The 27,917-nt window shown below is 36.3% G+C and overlaps 1 protein-coding gene across 1 annotated transcript; it reads right to left on the reverse strand.

Annotated features, from left to right (window-relative positions):
* LOC306853848 (ephexin-1-like) lies at positions 1-27,672 on the reverse strand. Its single transcript, XM_079391499.1, has 15 exons — positions 27,183-27,672; positions 21,195-21,294; positions 15,780-15,983; positions 15,009-15,088; positions 10,836-11,062; positions 10,553-10,713; positions 8,700-8,852; positions 6,438-6,567; positions 6,244-6,318; positions 4,521-4,610; positions 3,370-3,533; positions 2,467-2,625; positions 2,303-2,382; positions 1,015-1,119; positions 1-732 (listed from the first exon to the last, which is right to left on the reverse strand). Exons 1-15 carry the CDS (start codon positions 27,388-27,390, stop codon positions 515-517), a joined length of 2,154 nt encoding a protein of 717 aa, XP_079247625.1. The 5' UTR covers positions 27,391-27,672; the 3' UTR covers positions 1-514.
* Positions 27,673-27,917: the final 245 nt, after the last annotated feature.

The raw sequence follows: 27,917 nt of genomic DNA on the forward strand, positions 1-27,917 counted from the left end.
GCTCTTATTTTCATTTTGTTCTTCAAGTGGATGGGAGGAGAATGAGCTCCATGTGGTACAGTACATCCTCTTTGTCCTCAGAGGTTAGTTTAAAAACACAAACCTGTAATGTTAGTAAGGTGTGACCATGCACATTAATACATTTCTTTTCCAGAGAAGCATTACGACTTTACAAAAGTCCTAATGTAGCGTTTATTTTCCTTCACCTCATATGCGTCAGAAAAGTAGTCCCGTGTGTGATTGCGGAAGTTGAAATTCCTTCATGCTAACAGTGTGTTAGGACTGTATGGAAGCAGCGATTCAAAAACACAAGTGCTTATAGTGCAAGAGCGCTTCCACGACCCTGTCGAGTCCTCAGTGTGACGCCAGATACATATTCAGTAAAACACTGGACACAGAATGACTATCGGTCCGCCGCGACATCTAGGGGCGCCGTTTCCAGATTACTGGGTCAGGAATTAGGAGAACGTATGATGGTTGTGGTGGGTATGCGATGTCATTTCTTGCTCCTTATCTACAGGTCAGTCCAGGTGGGAGTGTATTGGGGACTTTTGGCTGGACGACGCCCCCTAGAGGCGGCTCTGGCCCCCTGTGCTCCTTCCTGAGCCTGCTGGATTCGCTGGCACACTTTAAGGTTCTGAGCCCGAACATCTGCGTTAATGATCTTCTCCACCACACGGGTCGGGAACCAGCCTCGCTCGCCGTCATGCAGCCTTTCACCCAAAATCCAGCCTGAGGGCGAGAGACGGATATGCCATGAAAATTCAGAGAGAAGTAAAATAGGAAGGACGTGCCACAAAAATAGTAAAACAGAACAGAGGAAAGGAAGCAACATAGCAAGAGAGACAAGTTCATGCAAATGACAGCAGATGTTGCAGAAATGAAAGACAAAGACCTGGTCTAGCCTAAAACAGCAACGTCTGATGAAGTTGCATGGCTTATTGCAAGTCTTTTGTTTAAGGCATACATACACTGATTGATTTTTAAGGACGTTTAGTGTTTGTGATCTCTTACCCTCATTGCTATCCTCCAGAATGTGCAGCACATCAGCCATTTCTACAGAGAGCTCATCAGGTTCCTGAGAGGAGTACGACTGGATACACTGAACCTGTGGAGAATCTGACATGCACCAGAAAAACAATTAATCAGACTGCACACAGATGCAAAGAAACTCACTAATTCAAGTCAAGAAAGTCAAATAAAATAAGAAAAAATAAAATGTATTACATTATTTAATAAATTAATTTAATAAATAAAGCAAAATTATATTATTAGAAAATTAAAATAAATATTACATATTGTATTGTTATATTAGTTTTAATATTATTTGTAATATTTATTTACATTTTCCAATATAATGTTTAATTATTGTTACTTACAATATTAAAATAATAAAAAAAATAACAAATAAACATATATAATATGTTAATTATTATTACATTATTTTATAAAACGTTTAAAAATATATAAAATCTATTTATTTTATAATGTTAGAAAATTAAATTAAATAAATGTATACTATTTTATGATATTTTAAAGTATATAAGTATAAGTCTTTATATCACTTGTCATATTTTAAATGCAAATTTATATACGGTATGCATATACAGTCATGGCCAAAAATATCGGCACCCATCGGCTGTGAAAATTAATATGCATTGTTAATCTTTTATTTAAAAAATTCACAAAAATCTAACCTTTCATTGGATAATAAGAATTTAAAATGGGGGGGAAATATCATTATGAAATAAATATTTTTCTCAAATACACGTTGGCAAATATAAAATTAAAATTGGATTTTGTTTTCCCTTCATAAAAAAAACAGAATAGTAAAAATAATATTTACTATTCGATTCCTTTATATTGTTATAAATAAAATAAGCATTATATGCTATATTATTTACTGTATATTAGAAAAAATATGCATATTAATTATTATTATATTATTTATTTGAAATAAAGTTAAATAGAATAGCATTTCATGTCACTTATTTATTGGGACAGGAAGAAATAGGACAGTAAAAGATGATAAATAGAGAAGGAACGGGACTGAGAAATGGGATTTTGAATCAATTACAGAGCTAACTAGTATGATGACAGAAATGGAAACCGTCTAATTATAACAAACAGAGATGGGAATTATCTTGTCTAATTCAGAAACCAGACGTACCCCATTTTTACATTTAGCAGCTTGAGCTTTTTATCCAAATCAATGTGCATTCAAGCTTTATGATTCTCCAGAATCAAACTCATGGGATAGCGGTACGATACATAGGGTGTGTACGCATAATGTGTGATGTACCTGGTTGGTGAGTGCTGGTCGAGAGGAATCTCGTACGGCGGTTTGGAGTCAAAGCATATATCCAGCGCAGTTTATCGCTTCTGTAAGCATTCATAGGACCATTAGTGCACAAAGCAAACATGTACTGTAATCTCTGTGATAGTGGTTTAGGACTGCGTTCTCACATGCTTTCGGTCTTGAGCATGTAGCTGACTTCTCTGTCCTCCTGGTTCTCCAGCAGTTTCAGCACAAACGCACAGGCCAGCATCTGACCCTGATCCTCCAGGTCTTCAGTCCTCAGCATGGAGCGGCTGCAAGAGTCCAGAACCTGGTACTTCTCTCCACTGAAGCACACATACAAAATACATATACAATAACATTTTAGCAAAAACATACATAATACCCAAAAAAAACAATCATTGGAGAGTGAGACCAGTGAGTAAATATCAGCCAAGTACATTATTCAGACAACATTTAGCCATTTTTAGCTATTTCAGCATTCATCTTTTGACAATCAATATCAACAACTCATTAATGGACAATCAAATATTTATTTTTTTGTTTTTAGTACATTTGTTTTTTTGTAAAATAAAGGCCTATTCACACTAAGCACAATAACAATAACTATATTAGTGTCAACACTAATGGACAATATCATTGTTTTGTGTGGACTCTAAAATACACATTAACTCATAACAAATTAAAACAAAATTAAATATATTTATTATGATTTTTTTTAAATATACTTAAAATTATATTTAATACTGTATTACTTATTGTAGTTTTTATTTTACAATATTATAAATAAAATGTATTTTATTTATTATTATAATTATTTCATTTATAATCATTAGAATTATATTTATTATTATATAATTATTTTATTTATTCTAAATATTATATAATTAAATAAAAAAAAATCATATTATTACATTACTTAGTATATAATATTACAAATTAAAAAATATTACAATATATTATTTTATCATTTATTTTACAATATTAATGTCCACACTAACAGACATCATCATTGCGTCTATAATAAGCGACTGATGACATCGTGAAGTGCAGCTGATGATGTCACAGACCTGGAGCTGCGTTTGGTGATGAGCAGCAGGTTATTGAACAGGAACAGGTAGATGGGGTGGTAGAGCTTGCGGCTGCGCATGGTCCTGGTGCTCTTGGGTCCAGACATCTGCTGCACCTCACCCTTCTTCAGGATCCAGCGAGAGTGAGAAATCACCGGCACTGACTGCAGACAAGAGAACAGAACTACACTTAACGGGCTTACAAAGATGAGCGTTTCACTCTGATTACACGAGGAAATACTTCTTACCAAGGGCTCTTGTAACAATTAAAGGGATAGTTCACACAAAAATTTAATTTATGTGATCATTCACTTTATTTTACATGGAATAATAAAGGAGATATTAAACATAATGTTCACATTGCTAATTTAAAGCATAAAAATGCATGGCAATGAATTCAAGATGTGTTTTTAATGTCACTACGTTTGACATTAATATACCAAATATCATTGATTCTCATATTTATCATAATTGAATGAGATACATCAAGTTTGAGTCAACATATGCAAATAAAAGTTAGAAACGATTTTTAGCGCACAATGACTTAAATTTTACTCTGTTAATCACAGACGGCTATTACCGTATTTTCTGCAAATATATTGCATCTGAATAGTCAGGGTCAAAATTTGCATTGTTATGTATTGCTGAGAGAAAAAAATGCATTGGTATATGAGTCACATTTTATTATTACATTCTGAAATAATGCAAAATACTGGTAAATAAAACAAAACTCTCACATTAGAAACACTGAAACAAATTTTGGATTTCATTAGAAATAATTTTCACTCAATCGCTAGTATTTTTACAAGTAATTACAAAGAAATAGCAAATAACATTGAATTGAACATTAAAACTGAAAAACTTGAAAGAATCTTTTATTCTTTTGTTTTTTTACACCTTCGAAATTTATTTTATTTACAGTGTATTAACATATTTTATGGCTTGACAGTCATCAGTCCCTATTTAATCTCATTGTATGGAAAAGAGCAGCTTTAACAGACTGCTAAACATCTCCTTTTGTGCTCAATAGAAGAAAGTAAGTCATACGGTTTGTAATGACATGAATAAATTAATATTTTTAGATGAACTGCTCCTTTAAGCACAGTAGAAGAGTGTGTTCAGGGTTATTATGGCAGAACATCTTTCACTACCTTCGACTTGAATTCAAGTGTTTTCTCGATGCTGATCAGCTCCTCGGTGCGACTCATCTTCCTCACTCCTTCATTGCACTCCTTCACAATCTGAGAGAGACAAACACACCCACATGTACATTAATATCTTTGTGGGAATTTCCCATTCACTTCTATTTTAATAAGAGCTCATTATAAGCACTCTACACTAACCCACATATAAACCCTAACCATTTTTAGATACAAATTAGACCATTATTAAACCCATTTTAAACTAATTTCCTTGAAGGAACGTCTCTAGTTCATCAGGTTTTACTATTCCCTCAGAAATGTTGCCATCACAATTAGAAAAACATACTCCTACACACAGGAACAAGTCCGACTAATTATATTTTTTGAGTTTCACTTCAACTCGGAGTTCAAGTATCAGTTGTTTGTTTACCAGACATTTAACAAAATCTGTATAAATGAGCAAACTGCATATGACCTCTGGGACATAAACGTTGCCTTGTGGTCTTCAGAGTCAGTGTTTACTGAGACCCACTGAAGTGTCTGATTGTGTTAATAATCAGAATCATATGTTTGAGCAGCAAAAACATTTTGCATCTTCAGCGAATTCATAAAATAGAAAGTGTTGTGAAGTCACATACAAATCAACCACAGCAAAATAGCAGCAGCCTTAACATTTAAAGGTAATCAGTTACCTGTACACGAGATGTATTTCTGTTTATAGTATGCTATTAAATGCACTAGTGGTAAATGATGCACTTTTTGTTGTTAAATATTTTCCAAAAGCATTTAGTGGTAAATTAATATAGTGGTGATTTGTGTCAACAACCACAATAAACCACCACACGGATATATTTTGGTAAAGTGATTGTTGCCAAAACAACAAATAATTTGCAAAGAAACGAACTAATTAAATTTAATGAAATGTAATTATTATTACATGACTTATATAATTAATAATTATAAATACACATAAATAAAAAATATATAATTTCATATTATTAAAAAATAAATAATATTTATAAATAAATATTATATATTTATAAATATAAAAAATTATAAATAAAATAAACTATAAATTTTTGTATTATTACATTACTTATTTTACAATATCAATAACAAATATATAATTTTATAATACAATTTTGTAACATTAAAAATATCTATTATTGTATATAATGTATTATGATATTTTGTAACAGTATAAATAAAATAAATATCATACATTCCATTATTTACTGTATAATATTGATCAAAATATTATATATGTAATGGTAGCAGCCTTAAAAGAAGGTAGTCAGATACGTTTATATTTTATATTTCTAAACTAGTCATAATTGAGGCAGTTTTGTTGTTAAATATTTTGCATATAGCATATAGTGGTGAAGCATTTCCTGTAAACAAGCACAACAAATCTCAACATGACATTATGATTGTAACCATAACTGCAAATAATTTGAATCTGAGGACTTGAATAGCAGTTGAATCAAAATTACTACATGACGTGAATGCTGCAATAATCACTTTAAAATGTTTTTTTTTTTTTTAATTAAGAACAAAAGCAGCATTTCACCTCACAGCTGTTAAAGTCAGGGACAAGAGGTGTGGTGCGGTAACCTTGGTACCATGAACAACACTAAGACGTGCTTGACAGGTGAAAGTCCAGAGACAATGAGGCTTACTCATAACAAGACTCATTACCACACCCTGGAACAAAACACACTCACAAACCTACCCTTTCCAACTCTTGATGAGCTAATATTGCGGTCTTTTCTCTCTCTGAATTTTCCTCCACCTTCTTCAGAATATTCTGGAACAAAAAGAAGCAGTTTTGCTAAAGACAGACTTAACTAATTCTAACACATTTGATTGGTTTACTCATTCCGTACACAAGTTATTCAAGACTTCTAATTGGCTGACGACACTTACCTGAACAAGCAGCTTGAGTCGTGTGATTCTCTGGAAAGGGAGGATGAGGAAGGAGGTAAACGAGAGGCCCTTCACGTTCGCCTGATTCTCCAAACTGGACATATTCTCTCGGAAAAGAGCATTTTCTTGTCTGAAAAACACATACAGACATTTATGTGTTTTAATGCAAATATAGTCTGTAATTATAAAACAAAGAGGCAGCGATAGGCAAGCTATAGAAAAAGTAGCTAGCTAAGAGTATGCATATATGAGACAAGTAAATTTACCTACATCCAAGCTGCAAACAAGCATATCATAATGATAATAATGCACAATGTTTGTCCCTTAAACATTGATTTACTAAAAAGAAGTGACTCAAATAAATAATTCTTCCCCAGTTTATTGAAAAGAACGGATTCAAAAGCTTCTTCTAATTCTAAACAGCCGAGCGACCGACTATACAGCCGGTACAAACATCTGTATTGCTGAAATAATAATGTTGTTGATTTGAGCAAACCCTTTTCTACTTGGATGCATTATTATTTTGTTTTTTGTTCACTACTTTTACATCATGTGGTTTGTTGTGGAAAGGTGTGTTCATTTTTGTCCAGCCACACAACATTTTTCTGTTCAAATGCTGTGATTAAAATCTTCTTTGCATATTGCTGTTAGATTATAATATGTCAATCATAAATCTTGACTCCCAGATTAAACCACATTTACAGTCTAGAACCAAAAGTAAAACCACAACGAATTTGGAAATGGTTCATAGCAATAACCAGGTTAAACTCAACACAGATCAGATATTCAAATGCAGACTTTATCTCTTTTCATTATCTCTCCAAAATGCTTTGCCTAAATGCACATTTCAATTTCAGTTAGTGTCATGTTCAATGGCCAGAGGCGGAATGAAATGAGGATACTACTTACTGAGTACAGTACTGTTTACGCTCTACTATATTCAAAACAAACTCACATGTGGCATTTTGTATTTGATTGTGTATAAAAGTGTCCAATCAAATAATGAGTAACTAAAGAGATTTTAAAAATGGTTACTGATTTTCCTTACGATTCCTTCGTCACACATCGAATAGAAGGTCAAGTAGGACACACATTGCATTGTGGGATATATTATTCTGTGTAGTGTGCCTCTAATCTGAGGCAAAAAAATATATATATAAAAAAAAACTTTGGATAGTGTGAATAGCATAGTATGATATTACATAGCCTAAAAATTAACACAGATTTTTGACAAATATGTGCAGTTTAGCCTCTTTTCCAGCAGGTGACCTATGAAGAAAGCGGCTTAGATTGAAGTTTAGCAATGCACTAGAGAAATGAGTTTGGATAGCAGTACTCTTCATTTTGCATATGCTGCTTAAAGATAAAAATAAATTCAGTTGTTATAAATATAAAGAAATTGCCTCTAGGACAACACAATGAACTACTTGAAATGAACTTAACTAGGTCACAAAGCAGGAAGACGGTTTATGACATTAGAGTATATCTTTATGAACCTATGTGGTTTAAAAACATCAAAACATCTTTGTTTTTGATGCACAACCCAGCTGTTATGAACGTAATGCGCGCACACACTCACAGACTGGTTTTAACCCTAATCTTAATAGGAATGGAAAGCCTGGAAACTCCTCAGGCCGATGCGCAGAAAGTCCCAAGAGCTTTACACGCTCACAAACTCCAACAAATGAAAGCACCTACACAAACCCTTCCACAACACATCAGAAGCCAGCGAGAACTGAAGCCTCAGGCTAGAATCCAGGTAGACAGCTGGTCTGTAGAGACACTGAACATGCATGCAGACTAGTCGATTTACACAACAAACGCACACTACTGTCCCTCCCTGTCCTGAAAACACTCATGCAAAGCTATTGTATGACTTCAGAAGGCTTGGAGCATGATTTATGTCGCATGAAACACTTTCACGCTATCGATAATCCAGCTTTTGAGTTCTATACAAGACAATATAGGTTTGAGACAGCATAAGGGCAAGTAAATGGTCACATGATCACTTTAATAAATGTAAAGTGTCATGGAATTTCACTAAGTGAAGGAAGCGTGGGAAGACTGCAGGTGACACATTGATGCATTGCTGTTGTTGTTCTTTGTCTGAGCCACACCCAATTACAGGAGTCATCACGTACAACGTCACACGTTTCGGTTACGACACAAACAAGGAAATACTCTTATATTCTAAAGCTTATTACACACAAAGAAAAATAGCCCAAAATCTCAAAAGTGGTAATAGGTAAGAAATGTTCTTACAATATCCGTCTGTAGTTCTTCTCCTGGTACGCCTGGTTGATGACATAGCTGATGAAGACTTGGAAGTGGTTAACAGCGTGACAATGAACAATGTCGCACACGTCTGAGATCAGGATGGACTCTTCGATCCTGTGCTCCAGATCCATGAGGAACCTGAGGAAAATATGAGGCCATCGCCGTTAGACAACAATATTATGGCTGTGTGACATTTTGTATATGCAATTAAGACATGTAGTTCAATGGGGAAAGTACATACTGTTTACATTTGTGTTTAAGTGTTAGCATCTAGATAAATATATGCACAGCAAACAAACCTAACCGAAAAAGCTTGCATGGGCAATAACTTTGAAAATCCACTAGCATTAGTATACATCTGGCCAATTTTGTTTAGTGCCAGTAGTGATGCAGAAATTAAACATTTCTCTTTCCAGAACCTTTAGCTTGAGCTCATTAGCTTAGCTGTGCACCAACAAACACATCTTATATAAGAAAGAAACTCAAATCAATCTTGTAATCCAATGTTCTTCACTGTTCGAGAGCAGGTTTGGAAGGGCCGAGTTCCTCCTGACTCATGCGCATGAATCATCGCATTAGTGGGTGGATTTGCACGCTATAAAGCTACTGACTGGAATCAAATCGCACCAACACTTTAATTTTAGCCTGTGGGCAATAACTGGTGTAAGGGTGAATGGGAGGAAGTTTCACTTCTAAAATATGATTCAAGCAAGACTATGCGAAGTTTATTAATATTAACCATTACGTGAGACAAAACAAGTTTAAACGACATAAAAAATTAGAAGGCTATTTATTGGATTAGTAAAGGCAGATGGCGTAATATGTGACTACACAGAGAAAGCAACTATTTGTTTTAAATAAAAATGGATTTTAAAAATATATTTAAAATATAAATTAATAAACTAATAATAAATACATGACAAATATTCAATATATATATATTTCAGAGAATATTATAAATACATATATTTTTATAGGTACATTTTGTTTTTAAGATGCATCTTTCATATATTTGTTTTATTTAAAATACATAAATTACTAAATATTTTCAAAATATATTAGCAAAGATTATGAATATTTTGTTTCCATATTTCTATATATATTCAAACCCTATTTTTAACGGAAGTCGTGGCCTAATGGTTAGAGAGTCGGACTCGTAATCGAAAGGTTGCGGGTTCGAGTCCCCGGCCGGCAGGGATTGTAGGTGGGGGGAGTGAATGTACAGCGCTCTCTCTCTTGAGCAAGGCACCGAACTCCCAACTGCTCCCCGGGCGCCGCAGCATGGCTGCCCACTGCTCCGTGTGTGTGCGTGCGTGTGTGTGCATTTGTTCACTACTCACTGCTGTGTGTGTGCACTTGGATGGGTTAAACGCAGAGCACCAATTTCGAGTATGGGTCACCATACTTGACAATACGTCACGACTTTACGTATTAACTTTTTCCTAATTTTAATGAATATGTCTTAAACTGGGTTTTTTTGTATGTTTATATAAAATATTATATAAAATGTATATTTGGAAATATATTTTGATTTAAAATGAAGCACAAAAACATATATGAATGCATATTCTTGATTCCTCCTGATATATTTTTGATATTTTAACATAAAATACATAATTTATTGTTTTATGGGAACTAATAATGTCACTCAACTAACTGCCACTCAAACTTTTATGATGAGACAAGTCACTGTGGTCTAGTGACTTGTCTCATCAAAAATGTTAAACATTTTTGCCCTCTTGGCGTCCTTCAGAAAATAGAAACATAGATTGGCATTGGGAAACCATAAGCGTAGCAAACTGATTGCTGACTGAAAAGGTTACCCTACAAACACACACCTCTCGCTTGCCTTCATGATGTCCTCAATGTTGGAGAACAGGAAGTGCATGTCAGACTGACTCAAGGTGTTGACAAGCAGAGGGTTTCGTAGAAAGTGTGTCTCCAGCAGCTCCAGGCTTTTGTAGTACGACGCCTCAGAAGTCACCAGTTCAAACATGGCCTACAGAAAGAGACAGAGACACGTTCAATTAACATGCACTGCTATTTCTGAGTGTTTTTGCTGTTGGCACATACCGTTCAAAATTGTATACTCTAGTCTAGTCGATTCAAAGCATGTCTCACCTCCTGCAGTATGGTTTCCTTTGGCTCTAGTGTCTTCAGTAGTCCACTGTCTTTCACAGCCTCCAGGTTTTGCCAGAGGCTCAGTGAATGCGTGCTGTTCCTCAGCTGCAGCTGCAACGCAGGCGCAGCCGTGACCCCTGACCCTGCAGTCGGAAGCCCATCTCTCTGTCGACGCTGCTCGATCTCCTGCTGCTTAGAGGTGTCGCGGTACTCTTGATACAAAACATCTGGACAAAAACACACATACAGGTACATATCAAAAAATTAGTTAAAATAAACTAACTAATTAAATTTTTTTTTTACTTATTTCAAAAAGTGAAACTTCCATATATATTTTACATTCATAACATGTAAAGTAAGACATTTCAAAAGTTTTTTTGTTTTAATTTGGCTGTATAGAACTTACAGCTCATGAAAGTCAAAATCCAGTATCTCAATATATTAGAATATTTATATTTGAGTTTCATTAAACGACCATCTCTACAGTATAAATTCAGGGTATCTCTTGTTCTTTGAAACCACAATAATGGAGAAGACTGCTGACTTGGCAATGATCCAGAAGACAATCATTGACACCCTCCACAAAGAGGGTAAGTCACAGAAGGTCATTACTGAAAGGAGTGGCTGTTTACAGAGTTCTGTATCAAAGCATATTAAATTCAAAGTTGACTGGAAGGAAGAAATTGGGTAGGAAAAGGTGCACAAGCAACAGGGATGACCGCAAGCTTGAGAATACTGTTAAGCAAAGCTGATTCAAACATTTGGGAGAGTTTCACAAGGAGTGGATTGAAGCTGGAGTCAGTGCATCAAGAGTCACCACGCTCAGATGTCTTCAGGAAAAGGGCTACCAAGCCACTTCTGAAACAGAGACAACGTCTGAATCATCTTACCTGGGCTAAGGAGAAAAAGAACTGGACTGTTGCTCAGTGGTCCAAAGTCCTCTTTTCTGATAAATTAAAATTTTGCATTTCATTTGGAAATCAATGTCTGGAGTCTGGAGGAAGACTGGAGAGGCACAGAACCCAAGCTGCTTGAAGTCCAGTGTGAAGTTTCCACAGTCAGTGATGATTTGGGGTGCCGTGACGTCTGCTGGTGTTGGTCCATTGTGTTTTATCTAGTCCAGAGTCAATGCAGCCATCTACCAGGAGATTTTGGAGCACTTTATGCTTCCATCTGCTGACAAGCTTTATGGAGACGCTGATTTGCTTTTCCAGCAGGACTTTAGCACCTGTCCACACTGCCAAAAACACTTCCAAGAGCTTTGCTGACCATGATATTATTGTGCTTGATTGGCCTGCCAACATGCCTGACCTGAACCCCATATGAAATCTATGGGATATTTTCAAGAGAAAGACAAGAAACAGTCGATCCAACAATCCAGACGAGCTGAAGGCGCAATAGTGCCTCAGCAGAGCCACAGACTGATCGCTTCCATGTCATTCCTCACTGATGCTGGAGTTTGTGCTAAAGGAGCCCTGACCGAATATTGAGTGCATAAATGAACATACTTTAAAGAACTTGAACTTTTCTGCTTTGCAAATCCTTTTTTTGATTAATCTTAGGAAATATTCTAATATTTTGAGATACTAGATTTTGACTTTCATGAGCTGTAAGCTCTAATCATTAAAATTAAAATAAAAAAACTTTTGAAATGTCTTGCTTTACATGTAATGAATCTAAAATACTGTATATATGAAAGTTTCACTTTTTGAAATAAGTTACAAAAAAATTCAGTTTTTCACGATATTCAATTTTTTTTAGATGTACCTGTAATAGCTCAGAATAATGATTCAGAAGGACAATATGTTCACACATTTAGATCTTTTATCACATATGAGAATATAGACGTTATAGCGCACTATAGCAAATGCATGTTTCTCATTCACGTTTCTAAACATCCAATATGGCAGCATGAGCCTCTTACGAATTGACTGAGTTCAATGTGAGTTTGTGTGAAACTTTTATTTATTAACTTACAAAGCACAGCTGATCATGTGATCTAAACCGAAACCATTTCAAGGCTACTTGCCAGGGAAGCTGTTTTCTATGTAGGTTTTATATAAATATTATTATTTTAGTAGAAGTGTAGACACACACACATACATATATACATACATATATATATATATATATATATATATATATATATATATATATATAATATTGATAATATCAGTAATATATTTATAAATGAATAGCTAAAAATGTATTTTCTTGAGTAAAGCGAAGGCTGGATATGACTGGATTATTTATCTCATGTGATTTTTTGATTTTAGCAGTGGATAACTCAGTCAGCAGAAATGCATCTGACACAACAGCCCTTTGAACCTCTTTGACAAAGTTGTGCAAGTTTACTGCAGGTTCCTCGAGCTCTGAAAACATCAACTGTGTGAGCTGTGGATCAGGACCTGTCTGCGCGTCTACATGATAACAGCATGTGCATACTGCATATACTGTATGTGCATGTGTGTCGGCTTCTCAAAAGGGTGCAGAGGAAAGCAGTTGCATAATGTCCTGTAGTCACATTCAACAAGACCTTCAGGTGGGTGTTCAGCACAGTCGCTTATATAACAGAAAGCAAGAGAAGAGAAGAGAAGAGAAGAGAAGAGAAGAGGAGAGGAGAGGAGAGGAGAGGAGAGGAGAGGAGAGGAGAGGAGAGGAGAGGAGAGGAGAGGAGAGGAGAGGAGAGGAGAAGAGAAGAGAAGAGAAGAGAAGAGAAGAGAAGAGAAGAGAAGAGAAGAGAAGAGAAGAGAAGAGAAGAGAAGAGAAGAGAAGAGAAGAGAAGAGACTAGATGAAGAAATGATAATAGATGAAAAGAGATCAGATGAGACGCTGATAGACTTGAACAGAAGAGATGATAAATGTCAAATAATGATAGAATAATGATAGAAATTATAAATAGGTATAGTTAAATTTCCATTCTTATACATATATTATCAATGTGCATTTCTGAGTTCTGAAAAAGTTTAGCATTTTGTATAATTAAATAGAATATATTTTTAAAATATATTTTGGCCATAAAATTTGTTTTAAAATAAATTACTGTATAAATTATCTGTATTTTCAAAACAGATATATTTAACAAATATAGATTCATGATTTCTGCTGGTATATTTTTGGCTTCTTTTCATATATAAAATTTATATATATTGAATTTATATTATGAGTAGATACAACTGATTTCTCCTAGTGCATTTTTTTTTTATGTTTACATAAAATTAACTTAAGTATATTTTGATGTACTTTTTAAATTAAAATACATAAATCACTAAATATGTGTATTTAACAAATATTATAAAAATATATTCCTGATTTCTTATTTTTGGCGGATTTCATATAATGTTTTTTACTTACATTTTAATTCAAAATGTATATAGATTATTAAATATATTTAAAATAGATTAATTTGAACATACTAGGACTATATATTCTGGATTTCTCCTGATTTCTCTCTCTCTCTCGGTAATATTTTTAAATAAAATACATAATTTTTCTGTACAGGAACAGATGCAGCCACTCAAATGATGAGAAATCAAGGTGATGAGGAAAAAATGATAATAGACAAGACATGACAACAGATGAGATGAGTCAAATAAATATAATAGTTAAGAAGAGAAAAGAAAAGAAGAGATGAGACAAGACAGATGAGAAGAGATGAGAAACAAGAAAATGGACCAATAAATGAGAACACTAAATGCAACAAAATGAGAGGCGATAATCAAAGAAATGAGAAGAGTATATAATGGAGAGACAGAAGAAGAAATAAGATGTTGACAGAAGCTGCTACAAAAGAAAGAGGAGGAGAACAGAGGAAGTGGAAATAAGTGAGAAAAAGAGACTTGGATGCAGATACAGGAGAGAGAAATAGACAGATGATGAGGGAAATAGAGATGATATAAAATGATGTTGCGTTGGCGAAGAAAGCGGAAAACTCTCTCTTGCTGTTATTCCAGCATATATTTAAAAAGACATCACCCACACACTCCACCTGCCTTCATCCTACACACACTAACACACACTCGCGTCTCATACACATCCAGCACATCCATGCTGTAAATTCAACTGCAAATAAAGTTTCCTACACGGTTCAACTTGAGGCACATAAATTAGCATGCATTGTTACAGCACATCGGCCTCCCTCTCTTGTTGCGTGTGTGTTTTTGTTCACTCACCGACACGCTTCACAATGTTGAGATTGCGGCAGGAATTTTCTACTGCCATCTTCTGCGGACTGTCACCATTCCTCACCAGCCTGAAAGAGAAAAAACCCTAATAATCAGTGACTAGAACAGATAAGAGGAAACGTGTGCATGTGTACCAAAATGAGAACAGTCCGCTCTCAAAACACCCTACAGCTGTTTTAAGTCCTACTTATACTTCTAAATGAGGGGAATATTGGTTCCTCACATTTTAAGTCAAATCCATCAGCAGAGTTGTGTGAGTACTATTTGAGTCATACAGCACATGTGCCCACATGCAAGACAAAAATGAACATACTGTAGAAGATAATGTAAGTGCACAAATAAGCTATATACATGCATATAAATATATATTGAAGCATGGGTAGATATATTACATTTTAAGTAGTAACAGCAGATTTTTTTATGAGATCATATTGATTGAGAGACAATTTTTACTTTTAAAAAATTATTTGTCACACAGCAGGACAGCTTACTGTAAATAAATTGAAAAAAGAGATTACAAAAAATTGTGAAAAATGTGCTTATTCCTTTATACATATCCATATTTATTTTAATCTAAATATGCATAAACATATAAATATTTAATTATAAAATGCAAATTTTTAAAATGATTAAAAATAAAATGCAAATAGTGTTTATAAATATATAAATGCACACAGTTTATGAAGTCATTTAAGTTACACACTAAAAAACAGATTTAAACTAAAAATACAAATGAACTACTCTGTCTGTCTCTCTTACCGGAGTGTGATGTTGTCCGGGTCGGCAGAGGTGTGATTGTCATTGTCCTGCATGGTGCAGGCACTTGTCGTCCGTTCACTCAGCTCTTCCATTTCTTGTCTATGGGGCCAACCTCCCGGCGTCGCCAACGGAGACCGAGAGCGAACTCCTCCCAGCACAGTAATCCCGTTGCTCGGCAACGAGATTCCAGAACGAGAAAGTGGACTGATAAAGATACATAAATATTGTTAATATTTAAATAATGAGAGCTTTGAAGAAATTCTTAGTCTTCTTGAAAGATCGAATCCCCACTCACAGATACGGTGTCCTCTACAAACACACATGCACATAATTGAGCCTGCATGTTGCTGGCCACATGCATACAAACAGAAACACAGCCAAGCCCAAACACAAAGTCACCCACACACCTTCAGTTCTCAACTCTAAACTCTCCCACCCACACACACAGACAAACATCTCTCATCCTGAGAAAATCATACCATACAGAGTTGAATCATAAATCACATCACACAATAACTCACACACAAACACCCCATCACTATCACAGGCAGACAGATGGGTTACAATTAAGAACAGAGGCCAAGCTAAATTCAGTTAATATTTATTTTCAGATATAATAATCAAGTCTTAAATGAAAAATACACACACACACATTGAAACATATATTAAAGGGGTCATCGGATGCCCATTTTCCACAAGTTGATATTATTCTTTAGGGTCTTAATGAAAAGTCTGTAACATAGTTTGGTGTAACAAGTTTCTCAATGGTAGTGTAAAACAACACCGTTTTTTACCTTGTCAAAAACAGCTCTGTCTACAGCAAGCTGTTTTCTTGCATGCCACTTTAAATGCAAATGAGCTCTGCTGACCCCGCCCCTCTCTTCCGAGCCGCTCTCTAAGGGACGATAAACTTTAACCGCATTCATTGTGAAACTTGCTAACTAGCACGTTATTAGAAAAAATCTTACACTCACTTCTTCTGGAGGTGAAGCTGGATCACGAATGATTCGCACAAGCATAAATGCATTTAGGTAGATTGGGGGCGCATTCCCTTCAGAAACAAAAATAAATCCACTGCGTCTTCAGTGGCTCGGATGTCGGGAGTAAATGACGACTGCTATGTTCATTATTACGTCCAACAACAGAACACCTCAATCACGTAGGAGCCATTCTTGTCTACATCTGCTCCGGCGGTGAAACGTAAAACATTGGTGTCAATAAAACAATCGTGGGAGGGGCCTGTCTGTCTGACGTCACACAGACAGAGATCGGCTCGATTTGAGAAAGGGGAAATGATTTAACAAAATAAATAAAAAAATAACACTGGGTGGATCTTTATCATTATAGTGTGGTTGTGTACACACACTGCAAACACACATTTCAGTTCAAACAGCTTGTAAAAGTGCATGTCGCATCCAATGACCCCTTTAAATAATTAATACATCACTGACTGGTTAAGTAAAACATAATGATTATATAGGCTAATATTTAACAAAATGCTCTTCTGAAGATTTAATTTCTCTAGCCAAGGCTACAATGCATTCCAAGCGGCCCACCACTACGATCAGATTTGGTAACGTCGGACATCACCCATATATGCCGATTTTTTTCTTTAACCAAAAGACAGGAAAAAAAAAAAGAAAAAGAAAAGAGTACAGGATGTTTATTTGCTCTATTACAAGTTGAACTGAAAAACTGTTAAAGAAAGTAGCTATTTGAAATTGGAGGCAAACACTGCATATTAATCACCTGTAATATAGCATTTCCTTGGTTACTGCTGTAAACAAAGAGGCATGATTATTAACACAGAATTAATTTGCAATATCCACCTTATTTTTCCCATAAGAGCAGGCATGGCCATTTGTAAATTTTATGGGTCTAGCTTCCAGTCTCGTCCACATTCTGCTTTTTTTAGCTCTATGAAACAGGTTGTTTGGGTGCTTGATTTTGCAAACTGGTGTGTCTTACCATATTATTTTAATTCATTATCTTAATTATGAACACACTGGTTTGTAGTGCTTCTCATTATTGCCCTACTCTGGCAAATGAACTGGAAGTCTCGCCCATCCACGTTAAGAATAAGCTGGATACGGAGGTAAGCTGTGGACACCGAATAATTTAAATGACGTACAGTGGCATGTGAAAGATTGGGAACCCCTTGCAGAATTTGTGAATAATTTTAACAAAATAAGAGGGATCATACAAAATGCATGTTATTTTTATTTAGTACTGTCCTGAATAAGATATTTGCCATAAAAGATGTTTACATATAGTCCACAAGACAAAAACAAATAGCTGAAATTATTAAAATAATCCCATTCAAAAGTTTGGGAACCCTTGGTTCTTAATACTGTGTGTGATTACCTGGATGATCTACGACTGTTTTTGTTTTGTTTTGTGATGGTTGTTCATGAGTCCCTTGTTTGTTTTGAACAGTTAAACTGAGCACTGTTCTTCAGAAAAATCCTCCAGGTCCTGCAGAATCTTCAGTTTTCCAGCATCTTCTGCATATTTGAACCCTTTCCAGCAGTGACTGTATGATTTTGAGAGCCATCTTTTCACACTGAGGACGACTGATGGACTCAAACACAACTATTAAAAAAGGTTCAAACATTCACTGATGCTCTAGATGGAAACACAATGCATTAAGAGCCAGGGGGGGAAAACTTTTTGAATTTGAAGATCAAGGTAAATTGTAGGGATCACGTGACAATCAGGTCAAGGTAAATTGTAGGGATCAACATGAACCAAGTTGAAAATTAGCGGAGCTTCATCTATATTACTGTCTTTTACTGTTGTTCGTCTTCTTTTACATTTGGGGTAGTTTTTTCGTTTGTCGTTGGTCTGGAGATGTCACACAGTCGGAAATCTTTCACCATCATCCTCGCCAAGTAAGAAGAAAACAAAACCAGCAGCCATGGTGGGCTGAGCTGACATCGAAGACAATATGGAGATCACTATAAAGCGATTTGAGGACATTTTGAAGGCTGAATTAGCAGCAATGCGCACCAAATTCGCCTCTCACATGAATACAATGCAGAATATATGCTCTAAAGTTGACTTTTTAATCGGGGAACAGAGAGAGCAGAAAAAAGTGATCAGCGAACACACTGTGCGTCTGGATGCCCTCGAGCAGCAGGTGACTGATTTACAAGACTGCAGCAGACGCAGTCATCTCCGCCTGCTGGGACTACCTGAAGGGGCCGAGAAGGATGACCCGATAGGCTTTCTGAAACGGTCACTGCCGATCTGGATCCCATCACTTGCGGGCAGAGATATCGAGATCAAGCGTGCACATCGAGTTTACTCCAGAGATTCAACGGATCGCTCCAAACCGTGAGTGTTTCTCTTCAAAGTGTTACGCTATAATGACAGAAATTTGATTCTAAATGAAGACGCAGTGGTCCTGTGAAAGCGGATGACGGTGCGATGTTGAGCTTTTTCCCCGACTTCTCTGCCGCGACGGCAAAGAAGCGGAGTTCCTTCAGTGCAATACGAAAGGAATTGAAAGAGGCAGGTCTGCAGACCTTTCTTCAGTATCCAGCTACTCTGAAGATTGTCATGAAACATGGCGAGACCAAACTAATGCACTCACCGGACGAAGCACGTCAGTTCGTGAGCTCCATTCCTGCTCCTCATTCCCCCAGGGATGTCGTGGCATAAGGGTTTGATAATACAGAGTGACTCGACTTCTGATTTACTGATCTAGATCTTCATGTGACAATCGGCTACTGGCAGTTCTTCATGTAAGCTAGGAAACTTGATATCACTAATGTACAGTTTTCAATGTACATTATGTAATTATTTATGTTTGTTTCCTCGTTATGGAAAGTACACATACTCTTTGTTTGTTTTTTTAACCCTACTTTATCACTCGTGTGACTTCGAAGTTATTCTGTTCTCTTATAATAGGGCTAATGGCGGTGTTCTAAAGAATGGTACTGGCTGTCATGTTACTGTCACTGATTAAGACAGGGGAGGGCGGCAGCCTGGGGTTTTCACCCCAGTCTGTAAAAGTTTTATGGGGTGGGTTTTTTTATGTTAATGGGTTTTTAAAGGCAGACTTGAGTTAATTAATTTGCAGTGGTATAACTTTCTCTCATTTGTTCAGTTCACTTATTTGTTTGATAGTAATGACTGAAATTAATATAATAAGTTGTAATGTTGTAACGCCACAGCCATATCACCCTGCAGCCCAAGACCGGTTGCCCACTGAAGCTAAGCAGGGTTGAGCCTGGTCAGTACCTGGATGGGAGACCTCCGGTGAAAACTGGGTTGCTGTTGGAAGAGGTGTTAGTGAGGCCAGCAGGGGGTGCTCACCCTGTGGTCTGTGTGTGGGTCCTAACGCCCCGGTATAGTGACGGGGACACTATACTGTCAAAAAGCACCGTCTTTCGGATGAGATGTTAAACCGAGGTCCTGACTCTCTGTGGTCATTAAAAATCCCATGCCACTTCTCGTAAAGAGTAGGGGTGTAACCCCGGTGTCCTGACCAAATTCCATCTACTGGCCCTTGTCTATCATGGCCTCCTAATAATCCCTATACACTTGATTGGCTCTATCAGTCTCTCTCCTCTCCACCTGTACCTGGTGAGCGCACTGGCGCCGTTGTCCTGTGGCTGGCGTCGCATCATCCAAGTGGATGCTGCACACTGGTGGTGGTTGAGGAGAGACCCCCCCACATGATTGTAAAGCGCTTTGGGTGTACAGCAATACACAATAAAGCGCTATATAAATGCATCATTCATTCATTCATTCATTCATTCAATGTCAATTATTTAAATGGCCCCCATAAACGTATAAGTTTTTTACAACTACTGCGACGAAAAAAGGTTGACATTGCTTTGATCCAGAAAGCTCATTTGTGGAAGGACGATGTTCATAGATGCAATAATAAATATTACGAGGTGGTCTCTTTTGCTGCGACTGACAATAAAACTAAAGGTGTTTTGATAACTGTTTGAAGAAATTTAAATATTTAGACAGAAATGGTGATAATGCTGACAGAATTGCCTGTCATCCCTTGTGAAAAGTAATTCTCCCTGATCCTAACTGATAATTCTGTTGTTTCTGCTTCAGTTGTTTGCTCTTTTCTCCGCGTTCAATCATGCAGACCATTGTCCATAACAACTATCTGGTCTAAGAATATCAGTGGTGACTTACGAACTTTGTTTTCTGATCGGATTTGGGAGACAATCACATTATCCTCGAAGAGCCCAGATCATCGGATGATCCATTTGAAATTGCTGCATGGACTTTGTCTGTCCCCCTTGGGGCGCTTCTGCGTGCATGCATCGCCTTTCCCAAATTGCAATTTATGTATGTCCACGGGGTGCATGTGTTTTTTCTCTTTTTTTGGTAGATAGATAGATAGATAGATAGATAGATAGATAGATGATGTTTGTGTGCACTCACTGATGCGTTCTGGGAGAGGGTGGAAGTCGATTCGCTGCAGAGGGGCTGAGCCTATTGTAGGAGGTGGGGTCCATTGCTGGTTTAGGAGAGGAGGTGGGGCCTGATGGAGAGAATGGGAGTGGCTTAGATTAATGAAAAATAATTGAACAGAATAAATGAGCTTGGACACATTTGAGTGGGATAGACCAAAATTGGATTGAACTAAATGCATCCTTGCATGACAGTCCCAGACACAGCACAGTAAAAGACTACAAAAACATTTTTATAAGAAGGAAAACAAAACATCAGAAGTACATGGTATCAGAGTCAAGTAAAACCAATTGTTTGGCTAAAGACTACTGAGAAGATGAATCTGACTGCCAGAGAAAGGACTTCATTACAGGCCAAACAACACACTGGTCATTCACTTGTTACCACACACATTCACACACAAATACACACCGACAACTCAAACACACACACACACTCATGTATAAACACAGAGGGCCCATTGTGAATGCTAGCTGCACTGCCTGAAACTTTGTGGGCACAGGAATGTGTAACTGGGGCCTCAAATGGAACTTTCAGTAATTGTGTCTGTGTGTCTGTCTGTCTGTGTGTGTGTGTGTGTGTGTGTGTGTGTGTGTGTGGCTGCCGAGAAAGTCTGTTCAGTTTCCCCCTGAATTTGTCTCCTCTGCAAATTCTGAAGTCTCACGAACAAAGGATGCATCCGAAATGCTTCATTACTTCCTTACACTGTTTCCCTTGCTCTCTTGACCTAGCGGCTTTCTGCTCACTCAGTCTACACATGGCACGCGGTCACATGCAGTTATATTGTGCTATTTGTGTTCCTGGATTGTGAGTTAACTAGGTGGGATCAGGAAGATCGCACAGCATGTTTGTCAAACTCCTTAAATAAATATTGATCCATGCGTCAATAAAACTCTGTTGAGCACTTGACAGACTTGTCTAGGAATGCTGAACTTCAACTGCTATGAATTCCACTGGTGCTTTATAATGTTCTTGCCTTTTATATTAGTTGTGAACATAATATGCAAGCAGCATTATTATTATTGTTCAGGGTTGAGTAGGGTTTGGGACAAACCTCCAACACTAAGTATTAAACTTTGCAAAAAAAAAAAAAAAAAATATATATATATATATATATATATATATATATATATATATATATATATATATATATATATATATATATATATATATATCCCTCTTTCTCTTTCATTACTTTTTTGGCTTTTTATATTGTTTATTAATTTTTATTTTTGTGTTTATTCATTGCATATATATATATAATGTACATTCATTGCTGTTTACATCATACATATTAAAAAAAATTAATTTTTGAACAATTAATATATATATTTACTAATGTTAATAGAATATATTTAAAGATTTAATTGGAAATTTACTATAGAGTCTTTTTTTTATTTTATTTTTTATATATGCAACAGACTTCTGTCTTGAGTCATGGGCAACTACTTCTTCATCCAGCAGATCCCAGTTCCTACATTTAGTCTATGAGAGAATGTGCACTTGATCTGAGGTTTAAACCACACCTGACTGACAAAAAACATCACGGCTATGAGTTCAAATTGAGGTCAGACCAAGAAGAACTAAAATACAGATTAAAAAACAAGGGCAGACTAGATCGGGGTCAATTTGTCACACCACAATGTGGCACTAAAGTTATTTTATGGTCACACTGTACATCGGTTAATAATTTGCTTTAAACCCAGTTTCCAATAGTGTCACCAGATCTGGAGCAGCAATCAACAGTGAATGGGTTTGTTTTCCCAGCGGGCACTGCAATTTGAGAGAAACCTGTAATGATGCATGCCAAGTTCAAAAAGTGTGTGTGCTTTGCATTGTTTGAACAAATCAGCAAAACATATGGTACACTGACTACCTTTAGTACTCGCTATTGCTAGACCGAGAATTCTAGACTGTTTAGAAAAAATAGTAATGTTATGTAACATTCGATACTTCAGATTTGATGCATTACTGACCTTTTATATAATACATAGTCATATTTTATATAATATACACTACCAGTCAAAAGTTGAACACACCTACTCAGTCTTTATTATGACTATTTTTCACATTTTAGAATAATACCAGGTTTCAAAATGAAATTATACAAAAGGAATAATGCTATGACCAAAAAATCAAAACTATCTTTTATTTTACCTTATATAAGATTTACTGGTAGTTTTATTTATTTTACTTTGAATTTTTATGCATGTAGCATATAAAGTCCAACTTGTTTTTGATGTTGTGGATTTTCCACGTAAATAAACAACAACAATCTAGGTCTTTTAAATATTAACCTTTTTTTCCACAGAGACTTGTTTCCTGGTTAAGGGTAACAACACCGCATAGACTTTGTACAGTAAGACTAGGGGATTACCGTACAGGCTGTGTACATTGCACTTACACTAACTTATGAGGCATTACAAAACAAACAGATTTACATTTAACATTAGCAGTGGAGTAAATCTTTGACATCCATAGACACATTCTCACACACACCCCCTGACTAAGCCCTTTTAATATTCACACCAAACTGTCAGTGAATCAAAAAAGAAGTGACAAATTTCAGAACAGCACATATTCACACAGTCATTTTCACTCACAAACACACACACGCACACAACAGTCACAGACAACTGCAAAAATCAAACACCACACCAGAGTGGAGAGCGATGACTTCTACTAAAAGATGCTGGGCAGTGCACTGTATTCTGGGTAATCAAGTCACCCATGTACTTAAAAATTTTGCAGTGTCTCAAACATGATGAACATACACAATAATCAATGTAGCCTATTGCTGAATCTAAAGCATCATATGTGATAAATGGTTGTGTATCGCATAATAATAATAAAACATGTTTATTTTATTGAGTTGTATTCATAGGATGCATGTAAACCAACATCACATTTTGCATACCATCTTCCCTAAATAGTAGCCTATCCGAGATTAGAAAACATACAGCAACACTGTACTGAAATAAATCTCATAACCTTTTTTGTTCATCAAAAACATTGCACAATCAGAGTCCGATTCATGAACAAAATGATCAAAAACATACCCAATATTGGATATTTTTAGTGAATCTATAATATACTGTGCAACCGAGTGACTCTTATGAGCGAGATCTTTTTGGTTCATCCAAAACATTGTGCAATCAGGGTCCGATTCAAGAACAAATTAACAATACCACAAATTAATGTAGTTGGATTTGTGAGTCTGAACTCTTATGATTTTTTTTTTTTTTTTGTGAATCTAAAATGTATGGTGCAACTGCAAGTGACTCCTATGAGCCAGATCTTTTAATGAATCGTTTACTAAAGACACTCCGGTTTAACGAATCCTTAAATGAATGAACACTCTTACCCCCGGTTTCACAGACAAGGCTTAAGCCTAGTCCTAGACTAAAATGTAATTCTGAGCCGTTTCAACTGAAAGAAACTTGCACTGACTGATCTTAAAATATATCAGTGCCTTTGTTTTGTCTCAAGATGCACACCAGCAATGTTTTTTCTAAGGCATGTTAATAAAAATGACTTATATGTCCAAATTGAACTATGGCCTGATCCTGGCTTAGTCTAAGCCCTGTCTGTGAAGCCAGGCAATACAGTGGTTACTGAATTTGATTCACTTAACAAACTGCACATTATTATTTTTTATTATTGTTAATATGTTATGAGAAGCTTTCAGAACTTTTCATCTCGAAACAATTTAATGTCTTGCTATGAACAGAGCATGAAAAGTTTTCATCTACTCAAAATTAACAGCATTTTGTCACTATTGCAAATCCACCATGGGCTGTTATTCAAAAATTACAAGGACTACAAAGCAATTTAAGATAATAATAGCATCATGGTAAAGCATTTAGCATTGACATTTTCTATAGATAGCCTAATTGAAAATCAAGTTTAATTTTCTTTGACAAAAGAAAGCAGGCGTGCTTGATTATAGATTTATGCAAATATAGAGAATTAATTTGTTCAGCCAAATAAAACGTCTCCCTCTGGAAAAACAGGTGAGGCCCTATGCATAATAAAATCATCAACCATGTCACATAAAATTCAAAATATGCTGATATGCATACTGTAAGTAAATTGCCTACCTCATGCCAAGAACTTCACACAGCATTGGCTATAATGTGTTAATGGGTGATGAAGAAACCAGTGTATGGTCTGTTCACCAAGGATGTATTTTGGAGGCCAAACTACTAAAATATCATGCTGTGTTGCTGGTCAGCTTCAGCAGTTGCTAGTAGATTCCATAAATACAGCATGTGAGCAAAAACCTCAACTGACAGCCATTCAAAAGCAACGTATTCTGAAGAAATTATTTTTTGAAAGACAAGTCACAGAGATTTCATCAGTGACACATCTATTAGAATTGTGAAACTGACTTGAGGTATCTGTTTACTGTCTAATAGAGTAATGTGGGTTCAAAAACGGTCTCAAAAATCAAATGCCCAAGACTTCCAAGTTTGTGTACTTTAAGGACTTTGTGTGCTAGCAGAGCAGCCACCATTGAGTTGAACAGAAATGCTAACATATAGCTTTCTCCAGTGGTCTCTTGGACTTTATACTGACATCTACTGATGTGGAGGTACCATCACACAAAAGCAAAGGTCTTCAGTTGAAGCAATACCTCACACTCATACATATTTGTCATCCTTTATTAATCCCGCAACCAAAAGCGACTGATAATGAGATGGCTACCAAGATAAAGTGAACAATATTCATGTGATCTCAATGGCGGCCACCATAAAGGAGTTTTTATAGACAGCTGATATGACTCCAACATGAACACTTGCCCAACATTACTATTAATTTAGCTTAAAAACTATTTCTAGATTATGTAAGATGCATTGTGATGGTTACTGAGGTGAGCTGATGAAAGGGATGTCAGTTTCATTGTTTATGGGTTTAAGTCAGACTGTCAAGCCATTAATAGAGCAGGTCTTTCTAATGCTTTCAAGTGGAACATCACAGTGTCATCTTTGATCCTGACATCTACTCAACAACAGAGCCACAACTAAGGAAATCATGTTATTTTATCATTCAGATTCTCCACAATGGTTGATTTGGTCTCAGTAATGCATCTATAAAGATGCTCGTGCTCATAAAAACACGCACACATGTAATTCTCAGAACAATTAAACCAGTTTCTCGAGTTTTGACTTTGCAATTTACCGCGGGGCAAAATCATGTGCTTTCATTTGCTCTCTCAGAAAATCTCTACGACTACTGGCTTGCCAAGTCATAATTGTGTACAAGCCATTTAAATACATTAAATGTTTTTTGTCTCTGATTGGGACCAGGTCTTGTTTAACAGTCAGATCTATCACTGCTGTCACTCATCAGTAGCATCAAAATCAAAAGAATCCATTTAACAAGTGTCAAACTCAGCAAGCATGCCTTAACTTCTTAAAGAAGCAGTATTTAACTTTTGATACTAATTTAAAACTGCTCTCCCCAAAGAACCTTTCTGGGAATGGTTCTTAAAAGAAAGAAGTGAGTGTGAAGAACATTTTAATCTTCTAAAGAACCTTGAATAGAAAGGTCAGTGGATGTTAAAGGTTTTTCAAGCAAACTTTATAGATGCCGATAAAGAGTCTTGCACAGTAAAGGTGACACAAGTAAAATGACGAGGATTCATTTTCAGTTGAGTCCATACAAACCATAGAAAACTGTTTTACAATAAACAGGGAACAATAGTGCACTCTATTTGGACCCCACCACATTTGCTAGGTAACGCTAATACAACAAACATATCAGTTTCAGTAGCATACATTGTGTCTCATAAAGAGTTAGTAGGCAAACAATGAGCAAGGCTTCACTGTTAAAGCTTTACATTTGAGTTTTTTTGTTTAGGTTGTAGTCATTTTGTTGTGCTTTTGTCTTTTTTATTAATTTTTTAAGAGTATATGTGAGAGTTTGCATAATGTAAATAAATAATAGAATTCTCACTTGCTTGTTGTTCTGAAGACGAAGACAACTTTTTCTTTCTCATTGAACGGTAAAACCGTGAATTCCTGCGTATTGGAGCTCTCCCGGACAATGTCTCCTCATCGTCGTCATCATCCTCGCTGGGCAGATGGGGCACTGGTGTCTGAGGTTTGGTCTGAACCTCTTGAGGTTTATGTCCCCACATTCGGAACAGGGCTGTCATCGCCATCAGGTATCAGTAATGAGATCCAGCCGTTCATGGAATAATCCCCATCTGACAAGCACAGCAGGAATTCCCATCCAGGCTGAATCCAAAAGTTCGGGCTCCCAAACACACCACAGTCACAGAGAAGTTATGCACCCTTTCTAGATAATCAACTCTCTCATTCTTCTTTCGCCTCTTCCTTTTTCCTCTGCCTGAGGGGCAGGCGTGTTGTTACTGACTAATTCAGAAGTCTAAAGTCTGTCTTTCTCTCTCTGAATCCTCTCCTGTCTAGTAAACCTGTCCTTTGGCCCTCGGCCCTCAAAGTTCTCCCCACTCCCTCTCATTCATTCTTGCCGGCCCAGCCTCCCCGTCTCTCCCGCCCTCTAGTCCTCCTCTGTTTCGCTTGCCTTACCCTGTTCTCCCCTGAGCGCATAACTTCTACCCCCACATGTGTATCAAACAGGTAGAGTCAGTCATCTAAAACAGCAGATCTTGTATTTTTAGTTTTGATTTAATAACCTCACCCATGATGTATCATCAAACAACATCGC

The sequence above is a fragment of the Barbus barbus genome (assembly GCF_936440315.1).
Source record: "Barbus barbus genome assembly, chromosome: 34".
Classification (NCBI taxonomy): domain Eukaryota; kingdom Metazoa; phylum Chordata; class Actinopteri; order Cypriniformes; family Cyprinidae; genus Barbus; species Barbus barbus.